General features: G+C 34.9%; 1 protein-coding gene across 1 annotated transcript in view; it reads left to right on the top strand.

The window, feature by feature from the left end:
• Positions 1 to 23,604, top strand: part of CENPE (centromere protein E) — a 52,943-nt gene that overhangs the window by 24,174 nt on the left and 5,165 nt on the right. Inside the window, exons 17-38 of the mRNA XM_036327085.1 lie at positions 3,144 to 3,218; positions 3,441 to 3,560; positions 5,410 to 5,532; positions 5,618 to 5,783; positions 6,081 to 6,235; positions 6,457 to 6,771; positions 6,879 to 7,139; positions 7,297 to 7,455; positions 9,274 to 9,564; positions 9,729 to 9,887; positions 10,423 to 10,710; positions 10,827 to 10,979; positions 11,152 to 11,439; positions 12,035 to 12,193; positions 12,373 to 12,654; positions 14,012 to 14,302; positions 14,881 to 15,039; positions 15,251 to 15,541; positions 16,628 to 16,732; positions 18,640 to 18,858; positions 22,132 to 22,329; positions 23,044 to 23,247. Coding sequence (XP_036182978.1) covers positions 3,144 to 3,218; positions 3,441 to 3,560; positions 5,410 to 5,532; positions 5,618 to 5,783; positions 6,081 to 6,235; positions 6,457 to 6,771; positions 6,879 to 7,139; positions 7,297 to 7,455; positions 9,274 to 9,564; positions 9,729 to 9,887; positions 10,423 to 10,710; positions 10,827 to 10,979; positions 11,152 to 11,439; positions 12,035 to 12,193; positions 12,373 to 12,654; positions 14,012 to 14,302; positions 14,881 to 15,039; positions 15,251 to 15,541; positions 16,628 to 16,732; positions 18,640 to 18,858; positions 22,132 to 22,329; positions 23,044 to 23,247 — 4,461 coding nt within the window. The remainder of the gene's footprint in view (positions 1 to 3,143; positions 3,219 to 3,440; positions 3,561 to 5,409; positions 5,533 to 5,617; positions 5,784 to 6,080; positions 6,236 to 6,456; positions 6,772 to 6,878; positions 7,140 to 7,296; positions 7,456 to 9,273; positions 9,565 to 9,728; positions 9,888 to 10,422; positions 10,711 to 10,826; positions 10,980 to 11,151; positions 11,440 to 12,034; positions 12,194 to 12,372; positions 12,655 to 14,011; positions 14,303 to 14,880; positions 15,040 to 15,250; positions 15,542 to 16,627; positions 16,733 to 18,639; positions 18,859 to 22,131; positions 22,330 to 23,043; positions 23,248 to 23,604) is intronic.

A 23,604-nucleotide genomic window follows, 5' to 3' on the forward strand; every position in this document is an offset into this window, starting at 1 on the left:
GAAACTAATACTAAATAGTTTTAATGGAAATATTAGAAATAAAATAGATCACTTAAATTTTCTAAGTATATTATATTAGGCTACATGTTAAGAGAACCTAACCCAGAAACCATGAAACTTGGGGAATTTAAATTGTCCTAAAGATTCAATAAATTTCTTAGTGCAGATAGTCCTTTACAGTTCATAGAAACTGTGAATTCTCTTGCAGAACTTTTGAATACATATTTATTTTTATGGAACAGAAATCCCTTGCTGGTATCAGACTTGTGAAGCGATCCACAAATACCTCCAAAAATAAGAGCCAGTGTTTTAGTATAGTTAAAAGATGAGTTAATATGCAGATACTTCTCAGATTTCTATATGAATAGCCCAAAGGAACACAGTCCTTTTCCCTCAGTATCATTGATTAGTTTCTCAACCTCTACCTTTTTAAAAGCAAAAAGAATTCTGTACCAAAACTATTATTTCCATGCTACCTAAAATTTAAGTGACTCCTGCATTTTACAGACATTATATCCTGGGAGGCAAAAGTCAGTAAGTTCACAGTTCCATTTAGTTTATTTTAAAATTTGCATATAACATAATGCAAAATGTCATGAAAAGAATATTGGGCTTCAATCAATAAAACCAATTTTATTGAAAGGGGTATGATCGCCCTGACCGGTTTGGCTCAGTGGATAGAGCGTCGACCTGCGGACTGAAGGGTCCCAGGTTCGATTCCGGTCAGGGGCATGTGCCTTGGTTGCGGGCACATCCCCAGTGGGGGGCATGCAGGAGGCAGCTGATCGATGTTTCTCTCTCATCAATGTTTCTGACTCTCTATCCCTCTCCCTTCCTCTCTATAAAAAATCAATAAAATATATTTAAAAAAAAAAAAAAAGAAAGGGGTATGATCTAGTGTCATGGTTAAGAGCCAACCTACCTGGTTTTAAGCGCCAGTTTGCTGCTTAAATAGCTCACAGATTCAAGCCTGGTGTGTATTATCGGCAAGTTCTTGAGCACGCCATTGCATCTCAGGGCTTACTTCATGTATATCTCCATGCTTCAGGTTAGATCAGGTGCAAATAACATGACAAAATTAACTTTGGGCATACATGATTACAAAGTAACACAGAATCTATGTCTTAAAACTCACATCTGATTTTCTTTTTTTCTTTTTAACCACCATCAGGGGGAAAATAATACAATTCTCTTCAGTTTTACTCAAACACAAATTGAAATTCTTGGTCCATAAGATAATCTAAAATATTACATACCAAAGGCTTACTCTGCTTGAAGATTGTTTTACGACATCCATTGCATGTTAAACTAAAAACATAAGTCTATGTGCATACAGTAAAACATGTTTCAAAATGTACATTTGGGAGGAAAGTTTAACAAAAGGAGAATGAAAGTCATATGATAGCCTGAAGATATGTACCCTGGTTTGCCTAAGGGTTTCATCAAAAATCATCAAAGTTGTGGATAATTTTCAAGTGAGAATATAATATAGGGTGTTTAAACAGTAATTTTAGAGGGCGGAATAAACAAGGTCAAGTATCATCATACTCAGAGAACAAGAGAAACTTCAACCCTCTACCTATTTTAACTTGATCTCTTTAATTTTATAATTTTCACAACTTGGAGATTTTTGTCTTAAGAAGTTAAATTTCATTTCACCTGCTGCAAATTACAGTTGAAATCTATACTATTTTGTATGGAACAATGGATGATCTTTTGATCATACTGTACATTTTCTCTTTGTGCTCATTAAATAATACATCAAGTAGTGGTTACACTCAGATCATTACAAAAGTCACATAATCTTTTCCTGTTTCCAGTACTTAAAATAAAGTGTTGTTTCAAATAAAAGTAGGAGAATTATTCTTGCTGAATGCTTTAAAAGTTTATGATTGATTATTTAGTTCTGTATAAGTAAATGTGATTTTCTAATGCAAAAGTTAGAAGTGGAAGAAAAGGTAACAGAGCCAATTTAAACTTTAACCAATACAGATGTCTAAACGTTTGCTGAAAAAGATAGTAGCCACTAATTATATGTGGCAATTAATCACTTGAAATGGGGTTAGTCTGAATTGACTTAAGCATAAAAAAGAGAATTTAAAATACTTTCTTAATTTTTATTATTGATTACAGGAAGAAATTATAATAATATTTTGGATATATTCAGCTAGATAAAATATATTAAAATTAATTCTACCTGTTTCTTTTTACTTCTTTTTAATGTGGCTACTAGAAAAATTAATTACAAATGTTGCCTCCCCCCAAAAAAATTGGGAGAGAGAGATCGCATTATATTTCTATCAGTTGGTGCTAATCTAAAATAACTAGCAGTAGTCTGAAATCTAAAACTAGGACTGAATTAAATACAAAAAAAAATTTTTATTTTACCTTTTTTAGCACAAATTGCCAGTACTCAAATAGTTAATGCTACAAATGTTTTGATAGAAAGGAAACTTTAAGAGAAATACTTACATCTTTAAGTATTTATACTTTAGACAGTTGAACAATATAAAGCAAAAACATTAACTTTCCAATATTTCCTATAAACCATCAAAGTAACAGTTGATAATTCCAAGCAAATCTCTATAGCTTTGGTGAACAGTAATAATATTGTAAAGGCTTCATGAAACTTCTATAATCCAAACCTAAATTTCAGATCACAACTCATTGAAAAGTATGCCAGTGTAAAACCAAATAGATAATTTATGAGAAGAAAAGAAATCTTTTAGGATAAATACATTTCTGTACTTACCCAAAACAAAAGCCTAATAGAAGCATGTTTTTGTAAAGTTTGATTACTACTTTATTTCCTCCAAGTGGTGCATACTAATTTGCTTTTGAAGTTATAGCTTTATTAACAGAGGACAAACCTGTTATTTGGGTCATGCCCAAATAAGTTTTTTTTTCTTGTTTGCTTGCTTCCTGGGGTTTGCAGAGATTTTGTTTGGTTGATTGGTCTTGGGGTTTGATTTGGGTCTTTTTTGGTACTTTTAAATAATGAGATGCTCTGTTACATTAGCTTGAACAGTTATCTCTCAGTCTCTTCTTGTTGGGTGATTCTAAAGCAGTGATTCAATTTTTTTTTTTTTTTTTGCTTTATTAACTATTGGTTTGCTCTGTTGCCTGTTCACATGCTCTTACAGATGCAACTAATTCATGAAATTTCGAACTTAAAGAATTTAGTTAAACATGCAGAAGTATATAATCAAGACCTTGAGGTGAGCATTTATGTTCATATTTCTACTAATAAGGGCCTAGAACTATAAAAAAAATCATACATAATTGAATATGATTTATGATTTCAGAAAATAAATTATATTTCTTAAGTGTCAACTTTTTGAATTTTACTGTTTACCAATTTGAACTGTTAATAAGTTCCTTGTAATCCCCTAGAATTCAAATCCAATTAAATTGTTTTACTCTCCTTTGATTTCTTTTAGAATGAACTAAGTTCAAAAGTAGATCTACTTAGAGAAAAAGAAGACCAGATTAAAAAGTTACAGAAATACATAGACTCTCAGAATTCAGAAAGTGTGAAAATGGACTTGTCATACTCATCGGTAAATATCAGGTTTATTTTATTATGTAATAATGTTAATATTTATAGCATACCTTCATCATCATCGTTAAAGCAAATGCTTATATTGAGCCAACTATGTGCTGAGCATTGTAATGTTTTACATACAGAATTTTATTTAATCTTGTCAATAACCCTATGAGAGAGGGACTATATTAGGAACATTGCCATTTTTACCAATAAGGAACCATTCATAAAGAGTTGAGGATATCATCCTTTGAGTGAATATAAACAAGTAGGTTATGAACTTCCATTAAAAAATTAGTTATTTAAAAATGTTTTAAATTTTTTTTTTTTATTTAAAAAAAGAAGTGTGTAGTCAGTGTCTTCAGGTGAGCACTTACATTGTTGATAAATATCTAGAACTAAAACATAAATGAGCATGTTTTCATAAATGTCATTAATTTCACTGATATTAATGCATTCTCATAATTTAAATATTTTCAACAGTTTGAATATTTTTCGGAATATATTGTTCTAGATGACTTTATTTGATACTAGATTGTGGTATTAAGTAACATTGACATGGTGAAATTTTGATTTTTTTATTTATTTGCTATCAATACACCTGACTACTTCAAGAAAGCTAACAATTTCTAGCTTGAATTTTTTAAATCTTGGTTTCTGTTCTATTGGTTTTGTTTTGAGTTTTTCATAGTAATCTTTGGTACCTTCTGCAGTGGGGCCTTGACTTACGAGTGTTCCAACTAACGGGTTTTTTGAGATACCAGCTATCTCTCCGCCGATTTTTTGCATTGAGTTGATAGAGTAATTTGAGTTAACGAGCTCCTTAACGAGCTTAGTCTCGGAACGAATTAAACTCGTAAGTCAAGGCCCCACTGTATTAATGACAGAGGATTCTTTTTAAAAGTATTCTCACCTGGCCTGCATGGCTCAGTGCTTGAGCGTCGACCTATGAACCAGGAGGTCACAGTTCAATTCCCGGTCAGGGTACATACCCAGATTGCAGGCTCCATCCCCAGTGTGGGGTGTGCAAGAGACAGCCAATCATTGATTCTCTCTCATCATTGTTGTTTCTATCTCTCCCTCCCTTCCTCTTTGAAATCAATAAAAAATATATATACTAGTATTTTAAAAAAGTATTCTCACTGTTCTGAGCTGTGGGTAAGAAAGGTGCTTTAATATAATCCTGGAGAGTAGGATTGATACAGTAGCAAGCAGAATTGCCAATTTTTAAAAAAATTATTTCTTACGCTTCATTCATGGGTGCATTATTAATTTTCCAACTACATATGGTTGAATTTATGTAAGCTAAAGTCATGTTAAAATGTCACTTTTCTCTAAATATGACTTCTGATTTTTTTTTCCATATATTTATAGGTCATTTGCATTTTCCCTTCACTAGGTTACCTGTTTGTATCTTTTCTCTATTTTCTTATTGGATAATTTTCTTTTCAAGTGGTAATTTAATTTTTTAAATAATCCTCACCTGAGGATATGTTTAGAGAGAGGAAGGGGAGGAGAGACAGAGACAGAGAAACATTGATGTGAGAAAGAAACATCTATCTGTTGCCTCCCATATGCCCCAACCAGAGATCGAACCCGAAACCAGGGTATTTCCCCTGACCAGGAATCAAACCTGAAACCTTTTGGTGTATAGGACAACACTCCAACCACCTGAGCCACCTGGCCAAGGCTAATTTAATATTCTTAATCTTAATTATTAACTACTAGCCTATCGTGTTTTGGAGAGAATAACAAAATAAAAATACATAGAGAACTTTAGCATGCTAGCTGAACAAAAGTGTGCTAACATTTTCCAATTCTGAGAAAGTTAGATTTCACTAAAATCTTTTTTGTCATGTGTATAGGAAGACAGTGACGATCTAAAACAAAAGAAACAAACTCTGCTTGATGCTGAAATTATAGCCCTTGATGCCAAGAGAGAATCAGCCTTTCTTAGAAGTGAAAATCTGGAGCTGAAAGAGAAAATGGTAGGTGATTTTTGTAATATTTTCAAAATTGAGCACTTGTAATGATCAGTACATTTTTGTAAATTTGCAATGTTTCTCTTAATAGAAAGAACTTGAAAGTATGTTCAAGCAAATGGAAAGTGATAATCAGTTACATCAAAGCCGGTTGGAGGCAAAAAAGAAAATACAAGTTGATCTGGAGAAAGAATTACAATATTCTTTTAATGAAATAACAAAACTCAACTCCCTTTTAGATGGCAAAGTTCCAAAAGGTATCTTGAAATTTCAGGCTACCTCTTTGCAAATCTAACTTTCTGTTGAAATGTACCTAAAGGATTTTGCAACAATATTCTAATGATTGGAAATCCATTATTCTCTGATTTTTAATAACTTAATATTAACTTTCAATATTATATGTATCAGTATGTATAAGTGTTTCCATGGACTTCAGATCATAAGGGTTAAAAATTGTACATGTTCTTAAAAAGGTGATTCAAGAAATATTAATATGTATGGTGATGGATAGAATTTTGGGGGATAATTTATTTAATTTACCAAAAATTTTCTAGATTTGCTCTGTAATTTGGAATTGGAAAGAAAGATTACAGATCTCCAGAAAGAACTGAAGAAAGAAGTTGAAGTAAATGAAACTTTGCATGAAAAAGTTAATTTGCTCTCAGAATTGAAATCTTTACCTTCAGAAGTAGAAATGCTAAGGAAAGAGGTAAACACATTTTTAAGCAAATAATTCTTATTTTGATGGTAAAGTTAAACAAGAAAATACACTGTTAAAAGGGACAAAAAAAATATTGCCTTTTCTCGGTCAGATCTTTGCTTAATTTTCAGTGTCTTTTTGTAGAAAAAGTTTTTTGTGTTTTTGTTTTTCTGAAAATTTCAGTAGATCATACATTATTAACAATGATAAGTATTCTTTTTTTTTTATAGGTAAATGATAAATCTGAAGAGCTATATCTAATAACATCAGAAAAAGACAAATTGTGTTCTGAAGTAGTTCATAAGGAGAGTAGAATTCAAGATTTACTTGAAGAAATTAAGAAAACTAAAGATGACCTTGCAACCACCCAGTTGAATTATAAAAACATGGATCAAGAATTCCAAGATTTTAAAAATTATCATATTGAATTTGAACAAAAGTATGACATGGTCCTTGAAGAGAATACAAGAATAAATCAGGAAATAGAAAATCTCTCTAAAGAATCTCAAAAACTTGGTTTAACTTTGGATGACTTAAAGACAGAGGTTGGTACAAGATACCCTCTAGAGAAATGATCTTTAGTCTGCTGCAGTTTGGTTCCATATATATGCCATAGAATGTTCTGCTTTTCACACTTTGTCTTATTTTAAAGCTTTCTCAGAAAACCCAAGAACTTCAGCAAAGTCAAGAAAGGTTAAATGAAGTGGAACAGCTGAAGGAACAATTACAAAGTAAAGATTCCAGGCTGCAAACTATAGAAAGGGAGAAAGTACTGACTACTGAGAAGCTTCACCAAACCTTAGAAGAAGTAAGGCTCTTAACCCAAGAAAAGGATGACTTAAAACAACTCCAAGAGAGCCTGCAAGTTGAGAGAGACCAGCTGAAAAGTGACATTGAGGATACTGTAAACATGGTAAGGTTTTGACTGGTTAAGTGTTGAAAACTTGAAACATCTTTAAAAACATTATCGGAGCCATCATTTATTATTTATGATCAAGTAGAAACTATAAAATTATTTTTATTGTTTCACTTTATTCTAACGGAAATGGTTTTGTATTTCTCTGACAAAGAACATAGACACCCAAGAACAATTACGAAATGCTCTTGAATCTTTGAAACAACACCAAGAAACTATCAACACGCTAAAAATGAAAATTTCCGAGGAAAGCTCCAAGAATTGGCCTGTAGAGAAAACCATAAAAGAAACTAAGGATGAATTTCAGGAAGAGGTAAAGAGTTCCTGTTCAAAATTTTCATATATTTACATATGAGCTTTCTTCTTAACCTCAAACACTTAAGTACATGACAGTAATCTCAATCTTATTTATTACTCACAGTGGTAATAACTAACAATAATTCATAAACTTCATCCTAATAGCTTTGAAATAATTTCAAATATAACTGCTTACAATCAATTTGGAAAATGGCAAAAAATATTAGTTCACTTTTTTTTTTTTAATGCCCCTGACTGGAATTGAACCCGGGACCCTTCGGTCCGCAGACCAATGCTCTATCCACTGAACAAAACCAGCTAGGGCCATTAGTTCACACTTTGAGCTGATATTTTATTTTACATCAGATTTTTATACTAAACTTCTTTAGAGTTTACTATAAAATCAATGTGTATATCATATATATGCCTATTTCTAGTTCTTCAGCCATAATTTTACTAGTAGGTGCTTAAATCTTACCTTACTCCTTCTAGGCAGTATGGTTTGTTTTTTCCTGAGACCTTATGAGAATAACTGCTTTACCGGTTAACTAACACACAAGAAAAGTTAGGATGGTAATGATGATTTTTTTTAAAAAAGAGGTGTATTATAGTGTGCTAAAGCTGCCATAACAAAATATCATAGACTGGGTGGCTAAAACAACAGAAATTTATTTTCTCCTAGTTGTGGTCTAGAAGGCCAAGATTAAGGCACCTGAGAATTCTGTTATGGAGAGGCCTTTCTTTCTGGAAAGTAGATACTGTCTTTTTTCCTGTGTCTTTACAAGTCCTTCTGTGCACTAGAGCTGAGAAAGTGTTTGATAGCTCTGCCTCTTTTTTAAGGGCACTAATCCTATGGGACCAGGTCCTACCCTTATGACCTCATTTAACCTTAATTGCCCTCTTTAAATGCCCTATCTGCAATAGTTATATCGGGGGTTAGGGCTTCAACAAATTTTGTGAGGACAAAATTCAGTCTATAATGAAGTAATTGGAAACAACTAAAAATTACTCATATATACTTAAAACTATTGAAAATGAAAGTTTTAGAGAAAACAGCTTTTTTCATAAATATTCAGAATTATTTAAATATTAAATAATTAAAAGCAATATTTTATTATATAGACAAAGATAAAGCCAAAACTACTTTTTTCCCCCTTCTTTAAATCTATTCCTTCAGCATCTCACAAGGCACTACTGTCTTTCTTATTGATTCAGTAAGAAATAAATTTATTCTCCATTCTGAGCCCAATCTTTTCTTCTTAAAACCCTTTGATGACACATTGTTACTTTAGACATCAAGGCCGGAATCCTTCGTAAAGCAGAGAATCCCAGACCTTGCTGGTCTCTAGCATTATTTCAGTTCTCTCGTCGTCCTGCTCATTATACTCCAGCAACTCTAGTCCATTGTTCTTCCTCATCTCATGGCTTTCAGATGGTCTCCCTACCTGCAGCATTGCCATACTGACTCCCCCACTTCATAAACACTCACCATAGGTTGGGTTTGCCACTAATACTCTAGGAGAAGCAGTACTTCTGTTTGGTAAGATTTGAATTAATGTCTACTTTTCCCCTAAAGTGTCTCAAAATGGCAGAGATCCTGTAAGTCTCATTCCCGTTTTATCTCCAACCGCCAGTAGTACACTGACATCACAGCGAGCCCTCCATAAATAACTGCTAAATACCCGCATAATGGAGGAGTAGGGAAGTGGGAGAATTGCTCTGTAAATGAACCATTAAATCCTGTCTTAATTGTTTTAGAAAATTTCCTGACTTCTTTTCCCCTAAAATAAAGTATCTTTGGATATCAACTGTACTGTTTTATGATTCTCTTAAGATACAAGAGGCTCAAGACATACCAGAACAGTCCTTTAATATGCAGGAAAAAGACAATGAGATTAAGAAAATAATCAGTGAGATGGAGCAATTGAAGGAGCAACTCAAAGCTAAAGAGTCAGCACTGCTAAGATTAGAAAAGGAAAAACTCAAGTTGTCGGAGCGACTTCAAGAAAGTCATCAGGAAATGAAATCGATAGCGAAGGAGAGAGATGACCTACAGAGGCTGCAGGAAGCTCTTCAGGCTCAAAGTGACCAACTCAAAGAACACATGAGAGAACTCACAGCTAAGGTAGGTTACATTCTTTTCCATTTTGTGTGTGTGTGTGTGTGTGTGTGTTTTAACTAATTTGTAAGCAAATATTATTGTGGAAAATAAACCTTTGGAAAAAGGAATCAGAGTGTAATGGTTATAACGTTTCTATAAATTTCTTAAAATTTCCTCTACTAATAAAGCACCTAGAAACTGAAGAGGAACTTAAAGTTGCTCATTGTCGCCTGGAAGAACAGGAGGAAACTATTGATAAGCTGAGAGTGAATCTTTCAGAGAGAGAAACTGAACTATCAAGCTTTCAAAAGGAATTAGAAACAACCAATGATGAATTACAGAAAAAGGTAAATTGGGCATGAAGGGACAGTGGGGAAAAAAACCTGAGGGAGGTAGCTAACCGAATTGCAAATACTTACTTTTTACACACTAAATTGTTTTGGCGAGCATACTGGATTTTTTACCTAAAAAAAAAAAATCTGTATATATATGTATGTGTGTGTGAATATATATATATATATATATATATATATATATACTCACACACACACACACACACACACATATACACACACACAACATACACATACAAGAGTGGGTAAAAGTACATTTACAGTTGTTCAGAAGGAAAGACGTACTGGTTATGAGTATTACAAACAAAGAATAAACTGCTTTGTGTACTCGCAACTATAAACCTACTGCCCATATATATGCATATACACACACACACACACACACACACACACATATACACACACATATATACACATATATATATCACATAAAAACACAACATACATACATGTATATACAGATGCACACATATAAAAACAAATTTTATGCATTTGTGTATATATATTTTTTGGCTATTATTATTTTAAGATGCAAGAGCTTCATGAAAAACAGGAACAATTTATTTGCATCAAAGAAATCAGTGAGACTCAGGAAAAAATGAGTGAACTGGAACATTTAAAGGAGCAACTCAAAGCCAAAGATTCATCACTAGAAAGCACGGAAAGGGAGAGGCTCGAGTTAACTGAGAGACTTCAGAAAAGTGAAGAAGAAATAAACATTATAATTAAAGAAAGAGATGAGCTGAAAGGGGTGCAAGAGGTCCTTCAGATGGAGAGAGACCAACTCAAAGAAAACATTAAAGAACTTGTAGCTGAAGTAAGTTTCCATCTTCTGATGTTTTTGGGAACACAAATAGTGTGTTAAGGTGATAGCAATGCTCACTATTAACTTCTATTCATTATTAACTTTTATTCATTTTGCTCCAATCATAGAGACAGAAAATCAAAGAGGAACTACAAACTACTTACATTCTTCTAAAGGAGTACCAAGAAACTATTAGTACAAGGAATATTTCAAAGAAGACAGATCGAGGAGCAAATATTCAGAGAGATTTAGAAAATTCAGATGCTGAATTATGGGGAAAGGTAGGTCTTGTTAAGTTGGAAAATGACATCAGATTATTGTGCTCCTCATGTTCTTGGGGGGAAAAAAGAGTACATACATTAAACTAAATGTAAAAATGATTGACTTAATTTAGAAACAAATCTTTGTTCTAAAAACCTGCCTTTGCCCTCACTTGTTTTATGATTTTCTCAGATTCAAGAATTTCCGGGAAAAGAACATCAGCTTCTTAAGATGAAAGCTGTAAATGAGACTGAGGAGACAATGTGTGAAATAGAATACTTGAAGAAGCAATTTGAAACCCAAAAGTCAACTGTGGAAAACCTAGAAATAGAGAACATAAGATTAACCCAGAGACTCCAGGACAACCTTGAAGAAATGAGATCTGTTACAAAAGAAAAAGATGACCTTAGTAGTATGGAGGAGACTCTCAAAGTAGAGAGAAACCAGCTCAAGGAAAACCTAAGAGAAACTGCAATTAGAGTGAGTTACCATCTTTTCCCCATCTAGTAAAAATGACACTGTATCTCAAAAGAACCATAGCCAATAGGGCTGGTGGGAGTGTAAAACTGGTCCAACCTTCTAAGGTTGAAGGAAGAAGAGGGAGTGTATTTGGTAATATCTTCCAAATATTTTAGTAAGTTTATTCATTTACCCAAAAAGTTCAGTTGTAGCTATTTACTCTGCACACATTAGCGCAACCATGCGAAGATATTTGTAGAAGGATATTCATAGCAGCATGTTGCAATAACAAAATAAAGCAAACAAAAAAAATAGGGAAAATTCTAACTATCTGTTAATAGGAGACTGGTTAAATAAGTGCAGCACATTCAGACCATGGGATGCGAGGCCACAGATAAAGAATGAGGTGGAGCTATGGTGTTGACTTGGAGGTATCCTGGTAGGGGAAATTGTAAAGTAGTATATGTAGCTTATATTAGCACCTGAGAGTCAATTGGAGGATGAGCACTAGGAGGTATAAGGAGGGAGAGGAAATTTTATTTCTTACTCTGTACTTTTGTGCATATGGTCTGAATTGCGTTCATCTGAATATATTATTTTTCTTTCTCTAATAAAGGACCTGGAAAGACAAGAGGAACTAAGAATTGCTCACAAACATCTGAAGGAGCATGAGGAAATTATTGATGAACTCCGAAGGATTGTTTCTGAGAAAACAAATGAAATATCAAATATGCAAATGGATTTAGAAAACAAAAATAGTGCCTTAAAAGCACAGGTATTTCTTTTAAGTTCTTACCTAAGTAACAATTTTAATCAAGTCTTTTGTGTAGTGAGACAGGATATGAATTAGCCTAAAATTGAGGACAAGTAGAGATTTTGTCTGCATAATTTAGAAACTACTGTTTAGCTTTTGTAATCTGTTTATATCTGAATTTATTGTATGATTATTTCAAGATCCAAGAAGTTCAGGAGAAAGAACATCATCTTCTTGAGGTAAAAAATGATCTCAAGGAAACTATGTATCAAACAGAGCAATTAAAGAAGCAATTGGAGGCCCAGAATTCAATCTTGGAAAATACAGAAACAGAGAAATTAAGGTTGACTCAGAAACTTCATGAAAACCTTGAAGAAATAAAATGTGTTACTAAGGAAAGAGATAGCCTAAGGAGAATGGAGGGAACCCTCAAAATGGAGCGAGACCAGCTCAAAGAAAACCTCAGAGAAACAGAAGCTAAAGTAAGTTACACTCATACCTCTTCTTAGTGAGGAAGTGTGAGCCCTTCTTTGATAGAAGCATACACAAAGCACACATAAACCACAAGGTTGTTCATTGTAACAGTATGTAACAGAAAATGGGAAACAACCAAAATGTTAATCAGGAGGAAACTGGGTAAAGATAAGCAATGTGTCAAGAATATTATACAACAGGTAAAAAGAAAAAAAAAATTAAATAGATTTGAGTGTCCTAATTGGAAATCCCAAAATAACTCTCAGTGAGAAAAGCAGGTTGTAAAATAGTATGTGCATAATGTGTTTGCCTCTGGAAAAGAGAGGTTTGTGGGGAAGGGAGGAACGGAAGAGGGAAAAACTTTTAACTTTCTAACAAAAATGTAGAGTAAGAATTAGAGTTCTGTTATTTTTACTACGAAAATATATTACTTCATTTAAAAATACTAGTTACCTTGCCTAGCTGTGTGGCTCAGTGAAGTAATAGTTTTATTATTTTTACTAAGAAAATATAGTACTTTCATTAAAAATAATACCAGTTAACATTAACATATGTCACTGTTCTTAAAATTTCATTAATGATAAAGAATCTGGTGGGGGATGGGGCGGGGAGGTGGGTATAGAAAGAGGAGCTAAGAATTGCTCACATGCATCTGAAAAAGCACTGGGCAGGGATTGTTTCTGAGAAGACAGATGAAATGTCAAATATGCAAATGGTTTTAGAAAATTTAAACACTATATTACAAGAAAAGATATAGGGGGGGAGGCTTTGATTAGATATCTGATTTATTTTTGCCTAAAATACATTGGGAATGTAAAATGGTTTAGCCACATTGGAAAACAGCTTGGCAGTTTTTACTAACACCAAAAATATACCGGCCTGTGACCCAGTATTTCTACTTGGTTATGTACCTAAAAGAAAAATGTACATACTTCAACATAAAGATATGTACAAGAATGTTCTTAGTAGTTCTAATCATAATAGGGAAAAACTGAAAATAATGCAAATATCTATCAAAAGAATTGTAATTTATAAGATCAAAAGCAGGCAAAACTCATCTAGGATGAGAAAAGTCAGAATAATGATTATAGGATGGTATACATAAGAACTTGAGGATGGCTGCTTTAGAAAGGTTCTATATTTTAATCTGGGTTGTAAGTACATAAATGTTAAGAATAATTGATCTATATATACACTTAAAAATAGACCACTTACTTATTTATACCTCAAAAGAAAATAATTTCCGGGTGGAATTATGTATTCATTAAAGCAACATGGGAAAACAGTTGTCTAAATCAATTTAGAAACTTCTTTATCCTTTCCCTAAAAACCAACTGTCTGCTAATATTTTATGATCATCTTAAGATCCAAGAACTTAGGGCAAATGAACATCAACTCTTGAAGTTAAAAGAAGACTTCAGTGAGACACAGAAGAAAATGTCTGAAATGGAGCAATTAAAGAAACAATTCAAAACCCAAAGTTTAACTCTGGATAAAATAGAAATGGAGAACTTAAATTTGGCTCAGAAGCTTCATGAAAACCTTGAAGAAATGAAATCTGTAATGAAAGAAAGAGATCATCTAAAGAGAGTAGAAGAGACTCTCAAACTGGAAAGAGACCAACTCAAGGCAAATCTAGAAGAAACCATAGTTAGAGTAAGTTGTGCTCCTTTCTATCCAGTAAACATGTTTTTAATATAAGAGGCTCCATTCTTTGAAAATAAATGATACTGTTGGTGATCTTTTAGGAAATGTTATAATCTTTTAAGAAGACAGTTTGATAATATCTTATTAAAAATTTATCAGCATATGCATTTGCTACAGCAATTCCATGTCTATGAATTTAACCTATCCGTATATTCACACATTTGGGGCAGAAATACAGCAGCACTTACTACAACATTGTAATCCAAATGTCCACCCATAAGACACTGGCTAGATGGAGCTCATCTGTGTAATGGAATACTAAGCATAAGAACAGGGCATGTGATAATGATTTAGAGAGATGTCCAAATGATATGAAAGGTGAAAAGTAAGTGGCAGAGTTTATCAGGGAACAGGACTGGGGTAGGTGGAACTTTTGCTTTAGATCCTTCTGCACTATTCTAATGTAGTGGTGGAATGGTGGTGGTTTTTAACGACAAGCATGCATTTTTTTAAGATTTTGTTTAACCAGTTCATTAAGAAAAAGTAATGTTTTTTTATGTCATCATTTCTCAATTCTAATAATAAAGGATCTGGAAACACAAAAGGAACTAAAAATTGCTCGTATTCATTTGAAAGAGCACCAAGAAACAATTGATAAATTCAGAGAAAGTGTTTCAGAGAAAACAACTCAGATCTCAAATATTCAAAAGGATTTTAATAAATCAAAAGATGATTTACAGATAAAGGTATGTGTTGTTTTGTTCTTTTGGGCGTGTCCAAAATTATTTGTGAAATAAGAGGATATAGATACAGATATGTAGACATAGATATATATACACACACACACATATGTACATACATAACATATATATATGTACATATATAACAAATAGACACTAGTTTCCTTCCTTTAAGGGATTCTCATTGCATTCTAACTTGTTTTATAATTATCTCAAGATCCAAGAACTTCATAAAAAAGATATTCAACTTCTTAAAATGAAAGAAGATGTCAATAAAAGTCATAAAAAAGTGAATGAAATGGAACAATTGAAGAAACAATTTGAGGCTCAAAATTTATCTATGCTAAGTTTGGAAACGGATAACTTACACTTGACTAAGAAACTTCATGAAAGCTTTGAAGAAATAAGAATTGTAGCTAAGGAAAGAGATGAGCTAAGGAGGATAAAAGAGTCTCTCAAAATGGAAAGAGAACAATGCAGAGAAACCTTAAGAAAAATGATAGCTAGAGTGAGTTCAGAATCTTCTCCTATCTAGTAACTATTTATAAGAATCAAGCTTTTTTGAAAAGGGTAACAATGGTTTGTTTTGTTGTTTTTCTGCAAATGTCTACAAACAGTAAAGGGTAATGGGGAAACTATTACTATAATTTTTCACACAAATAAGAAATACAGGGTTTTTCTTAAAGCCAAAATGTTTTTTAAAGTGTTTCAAAATAGAGAAATAGTATTATTCTCAATTTGCAGAATTATATTTGTAAAAGATTAAATATTCCATTTCACTACTTCTACATGATAAGGGTTTTAGATATGGGCTCTTATTAACAAAGTTAGAAGGGAAAAAGTTAGACAAGATGAATACAAAAAAAAAAATGAAGTTGTTCTAGTATGACTTTTTAAATTGAATATGAGAAAACAAAATTCAGATAAGAAAATGTGTGAAATCTGTAAAGAATCAAGTGGAAAACAACATCATTTGTAATCTCAATAGACACTTGGGAATCATCTTTTATCTTGACCTAACTAAATGTATAGAGATTTACATCACTCAAAAAAATATTTTATTGAACAATTAACCATTCTTTTAGGTCCTATAATATATAAGATAAACAAATGGGAGAAAATATTTTGTTTTATACAGAAATTCAAAGTGTGAACAGGATATGAGTTTTCTGCTTCCAGGTGCTGGGAGGAATGTATTCGTAGGGCTTGGAACACTGTAGATAGTACAGATGTGTTTGCTAGTGTGTTTAGTTGGCAGCAGTGATTCTGATTCAGACATTTGGAGGAATTGGAACCAGAGATAAATCTAAAACCTAACTTGCAACTATGAATATTAGAAGAACAAATTCTATCTCTAAAAAGTATGTGGCTCTCCCATTTTTTCCCCAATGAGTTGAGGCCACTCATTACAAGACTTAGTAGTGCTATTATTCCTTTTCTGGCCATTTTTAACATTGCTTTTGAACTACAGATATAATATTTAATTCCATCATTGAACCTTGATATATAATACATAATTGAAAAAGTATGTGTAGACATTTCCTATGAATATAGTTATAGTTGACACCTTATTTATTTCTTTGTGTCAAAGCAGGACCAACAGAACCACAAAGAAGTAGTAAAACATGAAAAAAAGTTACTGTGTGATGAAAAAGAGCACCCTACAGAAAGCCTGAGAGAAAAGTGCTTTAGGATAAAAGTAAGTGCCCCCTGTTTAAATTACAAATGAATATTTGTACCCTTCAGAGGTCGATAGCAGCGATTTTCAAACAGTGTGCAGCAAGAATTTTTAAAAACATGCAATACCTGTCCTGGTTGGATAGTTCAGTTGGTTAGAGCATCATCCCGATATGCCAAGGTTGCAGGTTCGATCCCCGGTCAGGACACATGCAAAAATCAACCAGTGAATGCATAAACAAGTGGAACAATAAATCGATCTTTCTCTCTCTTTACTTACCCTCCTCCTCCCCACCTCAATCTCTCTCTGTCTCCCCCTTCCTTTCTGTCTCTAAAATCAGGTGTATGTGTGTGTGTGTGTGTCTATGTTTTTGTTTTGTTTTTTAATTTTTAAACACGTAATACCTGACTAGTCAGGGGCACTGACCTCTTTCCCCTTAGATTGTCAAATAAAAAAATGACAACAGCCAGCACAACAATCGGTTGTGAATGAATCAAAAGTATACCTTTATTGTTGTTTTTGTTGCTAGATTGGCAAAAAATATACTTTAGGGTGAGCCGTAGAATTTTAATAGTTTATGTGTACCATGAGATGAAAAAGGTTGAAAATTGTCTGTGGATTCAAGGGAACCTCTGTGGAATGAAAAGATAATGGTCTATATGTCCCTAAACTTTCTAGTGCAGGTATATAGGTGTGCATATACTAGTATACATATTATAAACAAACCAGTGGGGGGCTTGCGGTTTAAGGCCTCACTGGCAAGATGACATTTGAGTAAATACCTGAAAGAGGTGAAGGATTGAGCCATCCAGGTATCTGCTGGACCAGAGTATAGGCAGGAGGAACAGCAAGTACAAAGCTCCTGTGAAGAGCCTGCCATGTGGATCCCAGGAACATCATGAAGACAGAAAGCTAGTAAGAAATGAGGTCAGAGAGTTAATGGGGAAGAGGCGGGCTGTTGGGCTTTAAAAAGACGGCCTTTTACTCTGAGCCGAGATGGAGATCCATTGCAGACTTTGACCACATGACAGACATGATCTGACTTACATTTTAAGGGGTGACTCTCACTGCTGTGTTGAACATAGAGTGGAAGCGGGAAGACCATTTGTAATACAGACAGATAGTGGCTTGGACCAGAGATGTAGAAATGGAAGTAGTGAGGAGTGTTTGGAGTCTGTATATTGAGGGTAAAACCAACAATATTTTCCGTTGCTCCCGTTAGAATGCAAGATCACTGAAGACTTATTTTGTGGTTAGCACATCCCTAATGGGAGTCAACATTCAATATGTATCTCTCTCTCTCTCTCTCTCTCTCTCTCTCTCTCTCGTTGTTGTTCTCTCAGTTCTTTGTACTGTTTTCTCTGTTCTTTCTGGGGTTTTCTTTTTTGTCTTTGTTCTTTGTTTCCCCTTAGTTTTTTTGTTCTCTCTTTTCCCTCTTTTCGCTTTGTTCTCTCTGATTTTCTGTTTCTTATATTTTCACTTTCTCTCAATTTTCTCTTTTCTCTCTCTCCTTAGTCACTTGTTTTATCTGCTACCTCACTCTGCCATTATAAACATGAGACAGCATTCAGCCTTGAACTACAATATATACTACATTGAATTCACTTAAATTTCTCCTCAGACTTTGTAAATGCTCGTTCAAATCATGAATGTTCAGAAGACTAAAAGAAAATATCAAATGTTAATTCTGATTTTCTTTGTTGGATTTGCTTAAAATTTTTATTTTCACAATAATTGTGTATTATTTCTATAATCCAAAATCAATAATATCAGTTTCTTTTTGTTGTTTTTTAATCACAATGGTTTTAATTTATTACTCTCCTACAGAAAATATAAAAGCATAAGTTTTGTTATAATTCTAAGGCTAGAACTACTTATTGTTAAATTGGAATCATTTGTTAAGTTGAATGAATTCTAATTTTCTTTAGGAGCTTCTGAAGAGATACTCAGAGATGGATAACCATTATGAATTCTTACATAGATTGTCTCTTGACTTGGAGAAGGAGATTGAAACCCAAAAACAGCTTTCAGTTAAAATAAAAGCAAACCTCTCACTTCCATATCAACAAACCAAAGAGATTCAAAAACTTCTCACTGTAAACCAAAGGTGTTCCATGGAATTCCACAGAGTCATGAAGAATCTAAAGGTAACACCTTTTTAGTAATATCTTTGTAAATATTGCTATAAATTTTGGTTACAAACTTCATTTTATTTAAGTCCAACTTCGCAAGTTGACACATTTGCTTCTTAGTAAATGTACTTCTGTCTGAATTAAAGATTACATGGGTCTAAGAATAGTGTGCAAGATTCTCAGTGCACCAGAACCTGGTCATTCAATAAAACCTGAACTCTGCCTATGGGCACAGACACAGGTATGAATAACATCTCAAATATTTCATAGTCTAAAGGGTGAGGCAGATATATAGACAGATAATAGTAAGTGCAGTGATAGAAGTATGTGCAGGTTATAGGACATACTAGGGAAAATGTTAAAGAAGATAAGACCGTAGTGGAAGACAGACTCATTCAATGAAGCTGGGATGGAGTTCATTTTGCAGATAATGGGGAGCCACTGGAAAGTTATTTTTAAGTGGGGGCAGTAATGTGATTAGATTGTGATTTTAGATACTTCACTCTAGATAAAGAAGATATGAGTTTGCAGGGGCAAAGCCTAGTGGCAGAAAGAAGAGCCAAGAAGCAATTGTCCCAATGGGATATTATGGGTGACTGAACTACTAGTGAAGGATTCTATAGGGATAGAAGAGATGAAATAAATGAAATATTTAGCAGTTTAAAATCACAGGTCTGTTGGATAGTGGAGATAGGGAGAAAAGTTGAGATTGCATCCCAGGATTTGAGTTTAGCCAAGTTTGTGAGTAGTGGAAGGAGGAGTGGGGTGAGGCAGGAAAGGAAGATCAAGTGTTTACTTTGAGATGTTTTGAGGTAGAAATACCTATCAGGGGACATTCAAGAAGAGAAACTCACTAGGCATGTCAACCAGTGGTCAGTGGTGCCAGTTCAGTGCCAATGGAATCCCCAGTTTGGGGTGTGGTGAAGAAGGAAAGTTTATTCAGTGCAAAACAGCTCAATTGTGATACAGCATAGCTGTGAAAACAGCAGAGCTATAGACCAGCTCTGGGGCCAGACCCCCCTCCAGCTAGACAGCTCTGCTCTGCTCCATGCTGTTCCACCCTGCATTGTGTTGGTCTGCTCCATTCTGCTCTAGCAAGACATCTTCAGTGTTTCCCCTCAGCCAGGGAGATGCAGACTTCAGGCTTCCGTGGAAAGGGAAAGTACTCTCTCAGAGCCAGCGAAGAGTTGGCTTACATGGGCAGAAGTTCCCACCCCTGTCTCATGCCAGTGAGGACTCCAAATCCTCACAGTTTGGTCCAAAAGGCACTGTCCTAATTGGTTAGAATAGAACCACTCTGACTGAAGCTGCACAGCTGATAGGGAAAGCCTCAGTCCTTTGGTTGAAATGGGATTCCAGGAACTCCTTTATAAGGGCTGGCTCAGATGGCTGAAACAGTGCAGAAACAGGCTGTGCAATACAGAGTCAGGCAATTCAGTGTAGGCTTCTTCATGAAATGCAATTTGCATGAGAGGCTGCTGTACAAGAATGGCTGCTAGGCTTTGCTTTTTAAAATTTATTTGAGCCCAGTTAGCTGCTAGGAGCCCTCCTTCGTAGGTGTCCTTCCCCCCCCCCCCCCCCCCCCCCCAAGGCTCACAGCATTTAGCTGTAAGTCTGAAGTTTGTCAGAAGAGTCAGGACTAAAGATAAAGATTTGGGATTCATCAGCATATACATGATGGATAATATGTGTAAGTTCACCCAGAAAGCATAATCCTATATAATAAAAGCCTGATATGCTAAGTGTCCAGTCGTCCATTCAACCAATCAAAGTGTAATATGCTAATGATATGCTAAGGTCACTCAACTGCTAGCTATGACATGCACTGACCACCAAGGGGCAGACAGTCAACTGGTGGACCAGTTGCTATGATGTGCACTGACCACCAGGGAGCAGATGCTCTAACTGGTAGGTTAGCTTGCTACTGGGATCCAGCCAATCAGGACTGAGCGAGATGAGCCAGACACACCCTGGAGTCCTCCTGTGGTCCCTCCCTGCCTGGCCAAACTCCTGTGTCCCTCCCCTGCCCTGATCGTGCACTGGTGGGGTCCCTTGGCCTAGCCTGTGCCCTTTTGCAATCCGGAACCCCTTGGGGATGTCAAAGAGCCAGTTTCGGGTCGATCCTACTCAATGCAGGAGCTGCCCCCTGGTAGTCAGTGCACTCCCACGGGGGGAAGCGCTGCTCAACCAGAAGCCAGGCTCATGGCTGGCAAGCACAGCAGTGGTGGTGGGAGCCTCTCCTGCCTCCATGGCAGCACTAAGGATGTCCAACTACCATCAGTTGAATACTCCCCAAGGGCTTCCAGACTGCAAGAGGGCACAGGCTAGGCTGATGGACACCCCCACTCCCCCAAGTGCACGAATTTTGTGCACCAGGCCTCTAGTAGAGGAATAAAAGCCTTGGGGTAATAAGAGAACTCTGGAAAAGATAGTTTCAAGAGCAGTAACAGAAAAGAGAGCAACACATGGGATCGAGGTTGGAAAAGTGAGACAGGAGAGAACCAAACCAAAGTGTGTCACTCAGGTCAGTAAAGGAGAGTAAGTCAAATAACTCAGCAGCCAGAACATGAACTGAAGAGGTCCCCTCAATTTGTTGATAATAGAGCTCATTAGGACCTTTGTCAGAGCAGTTTTTGTTGATTGGTTAAGGAAGAGGCCAAACTATAAGAGGTTATGGAATGGTGGAAGTTGAGGAAGTTGGAAGCAAGTGTCTCCTATTTAGTTAAATTGCCCCTCAGGTTCTGATAGTTGTTCCCAAATCCTATCAGATATCCAGAATTTATTCATGAAGTCCATGGACCATATGACATTCAAATTATTGTCACCTTGAAGTCAAATATCTAAATATGCTTGACAAGAAAGTCTTGAGGCATGGCACACCCATGCTGATTACCAAACCAAGATAGGCAGAAGAGGGTGTTGAAAATGAATTATCAGGTATCTAGCTGGAAAACCTGGGTGACTGGTGATATAATTAACCAGAAGGAGCCATTAAAGAAAGTTGGATTTTCAGGAAGGAAAGATCATGTTACCTTTTAAACATTGAATCTGGGGTATTTTTATGATAACAATAAGGTATATCCAGTAAGAAGTCAGAAATAAGGACCCAAAAGTTACTCTTCCAAGATGCTGAGAGGAGAAAGTTGGGGACAGAGAGGCTCTTTCCTTTTTCCTCACTTGTCAGAGGATATAGATAAATGCAATGCCATCCACCTTCAGTCTTGAGGGTTTAAAACATCCTCTAAATGTGAGATAAGTTTAATTTCCCAATGTTTGTTTCTCTTTCAGTATGCGTTAAGCAATGTTATAATGATAAAGAAAGAACAGCATGAATCCATCAATAAATTTGAAATGGTTTTCATTGATGAAGTGGAAAAACAAAATGAGCTGATAAGTCAACTTGAGCACCTTCCCCAAGGTTATGATGTATCATCCAGAGAATTAAGGGACCTCAAATTGAGCCAGAAGGTGGATCTACATATTCAGGTATAATTTATTTTAAATGGATTTAATTCGATTTTGAGCCTTTTTTAGCAAGTAGGTACCTTTTCATGTGCTTAGAGGCATTTTCATTTACCAAAAATTAAAAATAAGCTACAGAATAACAGCTGGCCAGATGTAAAGAGTACTAAGTCATAGAGGAGCCTCCTTTCAGAACTCGGCTGATTCAGAAAAAATGTAACAATATCAGCAAGTGGGAATTTGTGGAACCCCAGAATAAGTTTCTAAGTGCCGTCTAACACTTCCTAGACCTGTGACTAGGAGTCAGAAACATTTTTATTGCAACAGCTGCACATGGAATGTTTGCTCTTGGCCAGAAGTGTGAGGCTAGCATCTAATTCCTAACGTGCATGTACATCTTGCTATATGCACAGAAAAGTGATATCCAGAAGCATTTCACATATTATTATTAGTCACAGATTTATAGTTTTGACAGATTTTAATTCTAACAGGCAGAATTTGTGGGCATGCCTCTGTTACGTAGCCTATACTGTCAAAATGTTATTCAAATAACTAAAATAAAGTTTTAGACTAGAATTTTATTTCTAATATTATTAGAAGAACTAGAATTATATTTACTTCAAAAATATCAAGAGTGAGAGTTCAGTAAGATATTTTCCTCTTTTTATGATATTTGTGTGATATTTAGATAAAAACTTCCCCAATGTTCATGAATTTACTGCTTGCTTTGTAACACAGGAAATTCTCAAAGATTTTTCAGAAAGTGACTCCCACATCATAAAGGCTGAATTTCAACAAGTACTCAGTAATAGGAAAGAGATAACCCACTTTTTGGGAGAGTGGTTGAATACTCATTTTGATATAGAAAAGCTTAAAAGTGGAATCCAGAAAGAAAACGAAAGGATTTTTCAAGTGAATAAGTTCTATAATAACAGAATAATTGTAAGTAGCAGTTTTTATTGTGCTACCTATTCTTTTCGTTGTGTGCTTTAATTTTTCTACCTCATTCTTAAAAGGACTTAGAGCAACCGGATTTTTAAGTATGTTTTCTTTCACTTATTTGTGGGGGGAAAAATTGACTATGTTGAACATGTTCTTCCTCTAACATTATGCTTCCTAAAGATAAATATACCAACTTGTAAAGAAGATAACAAAACATGGGTGTGTGATACCACTTCCCACTTGTGAAATCGTGAATCCTCTTGTCACTCTCCTTTCTTTCCTCACTTTTCACTGCTTCTGTAGGAACTGAGCCCTTTCCCTAAGTAGCCTCAGACACGGGGAGACGTGCGTTGTGGT

Source organism: Myotis myotis, unplaced genomic scaffold (assembly GCF_014108235.1).
Source record: "Myotis myotis isolate mMyoMyo1 unplaced genomic scaffold, mMyoMyo1.p scaffold_m19_p_1, whole genome shotgun sequence".
Taxonomy (NCBI): domain Eukaryota; kingdom Metazoa; phylum Chordata; class Mammalia; order Chiroptera; family Vespertilionidae; genus Myotis; species Myotis myotis.